Source organism: Pygoscelis adeliae, unplaced genomic scaffold, assembly GCF_000699105.1.
Source record: "Pygoscelis adeliae isolate BGI_AS28 unplaced genomic scaffold, ASM69910v1 Scaffold419, whole genome shotgun sequence".
In the NCBI taxonomy this organism is placed as follows: Eukaryota; Metazoa; Chordata; class Aves; order Sphenisciformes; family Spheniscidae; genus Pygoscelis; species Pygoscelis adeliae.
Genome location: NW_008825502.1, coordinates 10883 through 18962, shown reverse-complemented (window position 1 = coordinate 18962; position 8080 = coordinate 10883). Strand labels below are relative to the sequence as shown.

The 8080-nt window shown below is 45.3% G+C and overlaps 1 protein-coding gene across 1 annotated transcript; it reads right to left on the bottom strand.

Annotated features, from left to right (window-relative positions):
- Window positions 1-560: 560 nt before the first annotated feature.
- On the bottom strand, window positions 561-7401 carry KLHL26 (kelch-like family member 26). The gene is made up of 2 exons (XM_009331564.1): window positions 7220-7401; window positions 561-4026 (listed from the first exon to the last, which is right to left on the bottom strand). The coding sequence occupies exons 1-2, from the start codon at window positions 7399-7401 to the stop codon at window positions 2445-2447; spliced, it is 1764 nt and encodes a 587-aa protein (XP_009329839.1). The 3' UTR covers window positions 561-2444.
- Between the last annotated feature and the right edge of the window lie 679 nt (window positions 7402-8080).

Below are 8080 nucleotides of genomic sequence, written 5' to 3'. Positions count from 1 at the left end.
ATCGCAAGTCTCAGTGAAAGAATCTGGAAACCTTTCCCAGCACCCGCTCCGCAGCGCCAGGGAATGGGAACACGGGTACCAGGCAGGTTTGCTGCATGGCAGGCAACCGTTGGTCTGTTTATTAAATACAGTTACAGAATGGCTTTGTGTGTCCTCCTATCTGCAAAGCCACCGTTCCAGTATGGATGACTGCAGAGGTTAAGTTTATTTTTGCAAGGTTGACCTTAAAAGTGAGACCAAACATGCTTTACCCCCCCGACACACGCACGTACCTTAGAAGCTTGAAGCGAAAAATAAAGCATGGTTTCCTTATGAAGAGATGCCAACTATGGTCATCGCATGGGCTCTCCAGTCATCTGACGTGGTGTGGCTTATGAGCACTAAGGCTGCACGTTCAGAAAAACTCAGTTATTAGAGAACACCCAAACCATCAATTGCTGCCATAGAAATGCTTTTGGTAGGAAAATTTAAATAAAATAGGGAAGAATACTAAGTATTTTAGGAAGGCGATGATGAAGGAATGACACACGCATTGGAAGTTACCTTCCATTTGTTACTAACCTAAGAAAGTACCCTTTTCATACACATATGGAAGCATTAAAAAAAGAAAATCCATTATTTTGTAACTTTGAAGCTTGTATCAAGTTACATTTCATCCTTTCAGAATTTGCTTGTTATCTGCCAAGACTGTTCTGCAGTGTTTCTAGCTTCTATGCCAGACCAAATGAACAGAGAATGGAGTAAATTAACTGCCTAAGAGCTAGAAAGCGGAGCTTGCCCACTGACTTCAGCATACTATACAACAACAAGTACTTTTCATTAATTTATTACTGGCAAGCCAGCAAAATAGATAGGAACAGATGCAACTACGCATCATTTTATCTAAAATTTAGAATGCAGAGCTTAACTGAGGAGCGTGTGCCCTCACCGTATCATATCCAAAGGTGCTTTGATTTCATTATTAGAGAAAAACATCTTTAAGTGAATCTGAGGTATGGAGCTCATGCTTTACACAGACCTGATCGATGATTCATTAGCAAAACCGACGTTATATATTGTCTCTAAAGGTTACAGCACAGTATTTATTTAACAGCAGAATGCAACAGTTTCTCTAAAAAGACGATTGCATACATCAAAATCAAACGTAGACAGATACAAAACAAAGCCCTTGAAACAGAATACCTGATAAAAGGGGAAACTTTCAATTCATTAATCAGTCAAATTAATTAGAAAAAACAGCTTGGAGTAAAGGAAAGTTCAGGAAGTAATGGTATTCTGTGCAGTAAACACATTTCACAAAAATGACGGAGTCATCTTAAAATGAATCTCTTAATTTAAAATACCCACTGGCAACAACCACCAAAAAAAGCCCCATTCCACTTAGACTTCCATCATATGATGATGCCAAGTATCTTATTTACAAGTCAAGGGAGAAAACCTTCAAGCTTATGAAGAAGTAGCACTCACCTCCTTTACTGTATGAAAAGGGTTTGGATGAACGCGTACTGGTGGAGCGATCGGAAAGGCAAAGGCAGCGGGGTCCTAAACCAGAAACTCTGGGCGCTCTCTGCTTTAGTGGGTCAGCCCAGACGAACAGCTGCAGAGCTCTTATTGCCAGTAAAGCCAAACAAATTTTTGGCAGTTGTTAAAAAAAATAATAATAATCATGCCCATTTATATGTAATCAAGCTATCAACATGGCTTTAGTGTTGCAAACTCTGGATGCCCCAATTAAGGGAGAATTTCTGGACTAGAGTATCATGCTGCTATCTGGAGGGGGTGAGGAAGGGATCTGGAATTGCAGTATAATCCAAGCAATGAAGAACCAACGGAGACCAGAGGTGTGCAGGGATAAGTATTCCCCTTTTAGGAGGGGAAAAAAACCCCAGTCACCTTTGAAAAGCAAGAATATGCTCATAATCCAAGCACCTGAGCTCTTCTAGCTCCCACTGTCCCTTTATTGCTTCTGGAGGTCAGTATGTTATACAGGTTTTGGTTTTTTTGTTTGCTAAAAAACAAAGCGACATACAATGATTTTTGGAGCCATTAATAAAAATCACACCTGAACTCTTTTAAACATACCACAGTACTTAGTTACTCCTGAGCTGTCAGTGTTTGCAATGCGTAACATTGTTAAAAATATGAAAAGTTGGCAAAATGCATCCTGCCCATCAAAAAAAAACCAGAAAAAAAAAGAGAAAAGCTTTTTCCAGCTGTAACATCTGTTAAGTCTAACTAGCTGACAAGTGCTTCTGATGAAACACGCTTGCCAGAACACTACATAAGAGGAGGAGGGACTTTATGGAGGAGGGAACGCAAGCTATTTTTCTCCTTCCCTCACCCACAAAATGCACAATACCATTTGCAAACAACAAAGAAACAACACAGCATCCTGATAACATGCAACACGAGGTGATTTCACGGGCCGACGCAGCCGCACGTAGTTATCTCTGGGTCGTTACCTGCGGTAGTATAACAGGAGCGCATGCTATCCCAGCAAAAGATTCTGGAAAATGTAGGTCCCTTTCCCATTCATCAGTTTCTGTGTTGTACACCTGCACAATGCTTGTAACATTGTTCAGATGCCAGTTGTACCCTCCTACGATATAAATCTTTTTTTCTAGTAAACAACAGCCAGCTTCCGACTGACCTGCACGCATAGGGCTCACCGTTGTCCATTGGTCTGTTTCAGGCACGTAATATTCCACAGCCAAAACATCAAAACAACGGTCAACATGGTCCATGCGGCCTCCCAGAGCGTAAATCCTGTTATTTGCACTGACCATGGCGTGCAGAACTCTGGGTTCGTTCATTGGGGTTTTAAACTCCCACTGATCCACGGCGGGGTCGTAACAGTGCAGGGCTTTTTTGTCTTCCACTGAAATGCCATACCCACCTGATATGTACAATTTGTCTCCTACCGTGGCTCCAGCATGCCCCCACGTCCTGCGTTTCAGGGAGCACACGTAAGTCCACTCGTTATTTTTGGGGCAATACTTCTCTACGGAGGCCAAGCTCCCCGACCGGTTCCTCCCACCGGTGGCATACACCATGCCGTGGAGGACGTTGAGCTGGAACTGGATCCTGCTCTCCTGCATGGCCTGGATGCGCAGCCACTGGTTCAGGTGCGGATCGTAACGGTAGCAGATATCCACGGCTCCCTCGCCACTCCGGTACTGCAGGTGCTGCCCTCCTACGATGTAGACAAAGTTGTCGAGCACGGCCACGCAGGAGTGGCTGCTGCCCACCTCCATTTCCGTCAGCTCCTTGAACTGGCGCACGCTGGCATCCGGCAGGTAGTAGACTTTGCAGCTCACAGTGCGGTCGTTATCGGTGTAGGGAGTGCCGCCGAAGGTGATGAGGGACAGGACATCCGAGCGGATGGTGGTCCGAGGGGACTGCATCTCGTGCTGACGAAAGGGCAGGATCTGGTAATTGAACGCTTCCAGCAAATACTGCCGGCACAAGACATCTTCCACCATGATGTCCAAGGTCTGGACGCTGTCCACCAGCTCCGAGGACTTCATCAGCGGGAAGCGGATGTGGCAGAGGACCTGGCTGGCATTGGCACGGCGGGTTGGGTCATACTGCAGCCAGCGGACAGCAGCACGGAAGAGGTCGATTTCACTGCAGCTTTTCAGCTTATTGCTCTGCAAGAAGAAAACAAGGCGCTCCAGCGGCAGGGGGGGGAAATCCTCTTCCTCGGAGATCTGGAGGAAATGCCTAAAAGTGAATGCATCTACTGATTCCTTCAAGGATGCGAGGCTAAAGGTGGTGGCCATCTGCCCGATATTGAGACACGTTTCTACGCTCATGGCAGACTTCAGAAATTCTTCGCAGAGCTCCACAACAGGCACCATCTGGAGGAAGACAGCAGCTCCCAGCACATCCTGAATACAGTCAAGATCAAGAGTCACTTCAGCACTGTACGCAAAGTCTATTATGTGTTTCAGTCCTTTTGCAGATACACCTTTCAGTTCGATCACATCTTGGCTGGCTTCTCTCATCCCGCCTGTGAACATTGCCCTGGAGGTCAAGAACACAAACAAAAATTTTCCCCCCTTTAAATACGCGTAAAATGATGCATCGCTTCAGAATTTTATTTTATTTTTTTTTAAACATACTGATTCTCTTAGGGAGGATGGGGAAGGGGGAGAATAAATCAAGGCTAAATCTCTAAAAGCCAGGATAAATTAGAGTATGCGATTACTTACATCAAGCTTGCATAAACAGTGCACCAAGAAGTAATATTCAGCTATCAGAAAGTTAAGTTTTTCAATCCTACTGGCAGCCTAAGTAAGAGCGGACCACAGGACACAGCTTCAAGAAGTAGGCAGAGCTACCAGAGCAGGGAGTGTAGTACACTGGACACCCACAAATCCATGATATTCAACAACCAAAGGATACAACGGGATCCGCACCAGCAGAGATTGGTAACCATACCCTAAAGAGTTTGTGAGCACAAAGAAATGCAGGATTTGTGAGCACGAAGAAAGAATACACTTCGGAAGACACCTGTGTTTAGGACGTCTGCGATCCTCTGAGCTTGCCTGCAGCACTGCCTTTAGGCAAAGATTTCTGTTAGCCCATTGTGTCATAGGCTAGCTACGAAATGGCTTAAATATTGCAGATGCAACACATCATATGAACAGCTTTGGTAATCACGACAGAACCTCCCCTCCAAGGTTCATTCCCAATGTCTTAAGAAAAATAGGAGTTGCAGCCACTTCAGAAAACGTCTGTCATGTTGCAGTACGACGGCAGGGGGCTAACAGGCAATTAAAAAAAAAAAACCAACAGATTTTGTTACAGCACAGCTGCAAGCACATCAGTTGACCAGGCCGTGCAGAGATTAGGCCCTCAATCACCTCCTTGGGAGGCTTCTAAATTCCACAGGAAGCACATACCACGCCAAGGACTGCGCACAGACATCTCGTAAACCAGTCTTCTAGAGCGGTGCTGCATTTCCCAGCTACGGGGCCTGTGGGCGTGATGGGGACATAACTGCACATTTGTTTTTTTATACGATTACATTAAATTTCAGCAGTTTTTGTTATATATGGGTAGCTCGGGGGCAAAGGTTTGCGCTCTGTAGTATTCAACAAGCAGTAGCAGAGCAGTTCTGGGGAAGTCAAAGTCAAAACAGGTTGCTGGAAGAACTGGGACATGGAGTTTCACCATTCACTGCCATTGCACACACATCACAGCCAGGCTACGGGCTGTCATACAAAAGACCTTTTAAACTGCTGCCAGCTGCCTGCACATTTGGGGCTGTTTTTTCCACCATCGATAACCTACTCTTTTCCATCGGAAATGTAAATTCATTGTGAAGGCGCGGTGTCATTAGAGCTGCCTTAGGAAGCTGCAGTGACTCTAAGGTGCAAGTTAGTCAGAGTAAATGCTGAACAGACCCTCCTCTTCTACATCAACACAGGAATAAAGGAATATCTTGGGAACAATGTCAAAAGACAGGAGTTCCAAGTTTCCTGTCCAAACCAGGCTAGAAAACCTGCTGCCGTCCAGCATAAACCCAAGAAATCCTAAATGACCTAAATAAGGAAATATCTGCATATGAAATCAGCTTTCTGTAACCGAGTGACCAGGAATACTGTTCGCAATTATTTGTCCATATAGCAGATGAGAGCATTCTGCTAAAATCCCCTTGCATATCCCATGTCACAGAACAGCATGCTGCCCTGATCCCTTGCCCCAGAGGATATGCAGACATATGTGTACTCGTGCATTAGCTACATAGAGCTGAACGTGCATAAGGAAAGAAAAGCATTATCGTTGCCATGATGAAGACAAATCATCAAATAGAATGCAATTGCTTTAAAAAGTGTTATGGTTCTAAAATGCTGATTATATAAATGCCTCAATTTCACTCTTTTCCCTCCCCACTTCTGCATAAAAACAGAGTTATTTTCAAAAGCTAGATTATTCTGCCATTGTTCCCCAGGACAACCTTCCTTAGCACCACAGAAGTTAAAACAAGAAACCTACTCAGCAATTGTATTTCGACAGTGAAAACACACTAGCAGTGGCACTGCATACAGCATTTATGAATACAAATAGCGCTATTAGCATTTGGTGGGAGATCAGCTCCATCATTAATTGCATGCCTGTTAAGGAGAGTGATAAGCTTAGAAGGTTTATGTTACCAAAGGGAGAGAGAAGGGAACAGCCTAGAAAATATGCGTGTACATAAGACAGACATCATCAGAGCAGCTGAAGAAACAGGCAAAGGGATACAAGAGATACGCCAAAGGACACTGAAGTCCCTTGCTCTTGGTTACCTGCTCAGCAAACTAGTCTGCTCAGGTCAGGAAGGAGCCTACACGTCAAGGGATTGCAAACCCTGTTGAACAGCCCTTCTCCACCCTTACTTGCTATGACCCGCTGTCTAGAACAACACCCAGGTGAAGTTCCCTGTTGTTTTGAACCTTCCCTAGACCCGTTGCCTCCAGCATGCCCCTCGCTTGATGCTGCCACTAGTGCTGCCAGAAAAGATCCCTAACTCAAAAGAGAAGTCAGTCCAAGACAGAGAACCATTACAAAAGAGTTTGACAGAGGCAAGATGGATGAATACAGTTTTTTGCTGAAGACTGAATTTCCTGCTCTGCAGTTGGCTCACTCTGCATTAATTTGGCTGAGAAAACTCATCTCCATGCTTCAGTTTTCTACCCACACAAGACGGGACAATTCCCCCCTATCTCCCGGGCATCTGGGAAAGGCACACACAAAATGCTTCATACTCTTCAACCTGCGAAGAGTAAGCACTGTAGACAGATCAGTGGTATTTAAAGATAACATGAGTGTATTTACAATGGGCACCATCATTCAATGGGATGACTCATTTCAGAGCCCTCGCTGCCGCTTCAAAATCGGCTCAAGTAGCTCCAGGGCAAAAGCCTGTTTCCTTCCGCAGGCAGAGCACCTACCAATGCTGCTGAGGTGGGTTCAAGACCTGGGCTTGAACTTGCGTCTTGGCCCAGCGGCTGTAGTCAAACAAACCTCATCTGTATGCAGAGGGACTTCCTCTGAGCCTCTACATGCCTGCAGGTAATCCCACCAACATCCGTGGGGCAAACCATACCTCCAAAGTGTTGTGCGTGGTTGTGATTTTGGGGTGTGGTGGGGAGGTTGGGGTGGGGGAGGTTGGGGAAACAGAAAACCAATGGGAAAGGTAAAAATGCCTGCTTCCCTATCGGATTCTCACCTGAAATAGTCACTGCAGGCAGCCAAGACAACTTTATGAACCTGAAACACTTCATTATTTATAGTGAGGATGACATCAAGCAGCTGAGCCTGAGCTCGGAGCGAGGCCAGTCCCTGCAGTAGAGTGGTGCTGTGGCCAGGAGCAGAGAACGTGCATTTCAGGGTGCTGTTCTTGTCAGCCATGCTAAAAACAGAACAAGAGAGACAGGCTGGTTTTAAATTAAAACAGTATGTGGTATACCTACAAAGCATGCTGGGGAAGATACTGTAACATGAAGCAGGTTGAACGCAAATTCCCAGCTCAATAGCCACACAGAACATCATGACATCAGTACCTCAGTTGTATTCCCTTCTCCCAATACAAAAGAGACTTCCAAATTTTTAAATTATACTTTCGCATTACTGACAACCCGTCACGCTGCAGCACACATGGGCTTCAGAGACCATCCAAACATCAGCTAGTGGGGCCAAAATCTCCAACGAACATTGGTGTCCCCACACTACAACTACCCCAGAGTCCACCCTGACCTTGACTTCAACCACAAGACTGAATCACAGTTGCTTATTCTTCTCACCACCTATCCTGACTGCAGCTGTTAGAGACTCTGTACCGTCCAAGGACGGCCCTGCTAGCCCTATTTGATCCTTTCCTTATGCCTGACCCTCATGAGAAGAGCAAAAGCAAAATATTACATAGCACTGGCTGCTCTAAATAACGTCAACTGTTTGAACTGCACTGTAAACAGTCCCCTCCCAGTGTAAATATTTCCTTGGTTTTCCCAATGCCTCTTGCACATGTTCCCCAGCGTGGAGAGCATCATTCTTCGATTCACTTGGCCTCAGATGCACTTGTCAGTGAGAA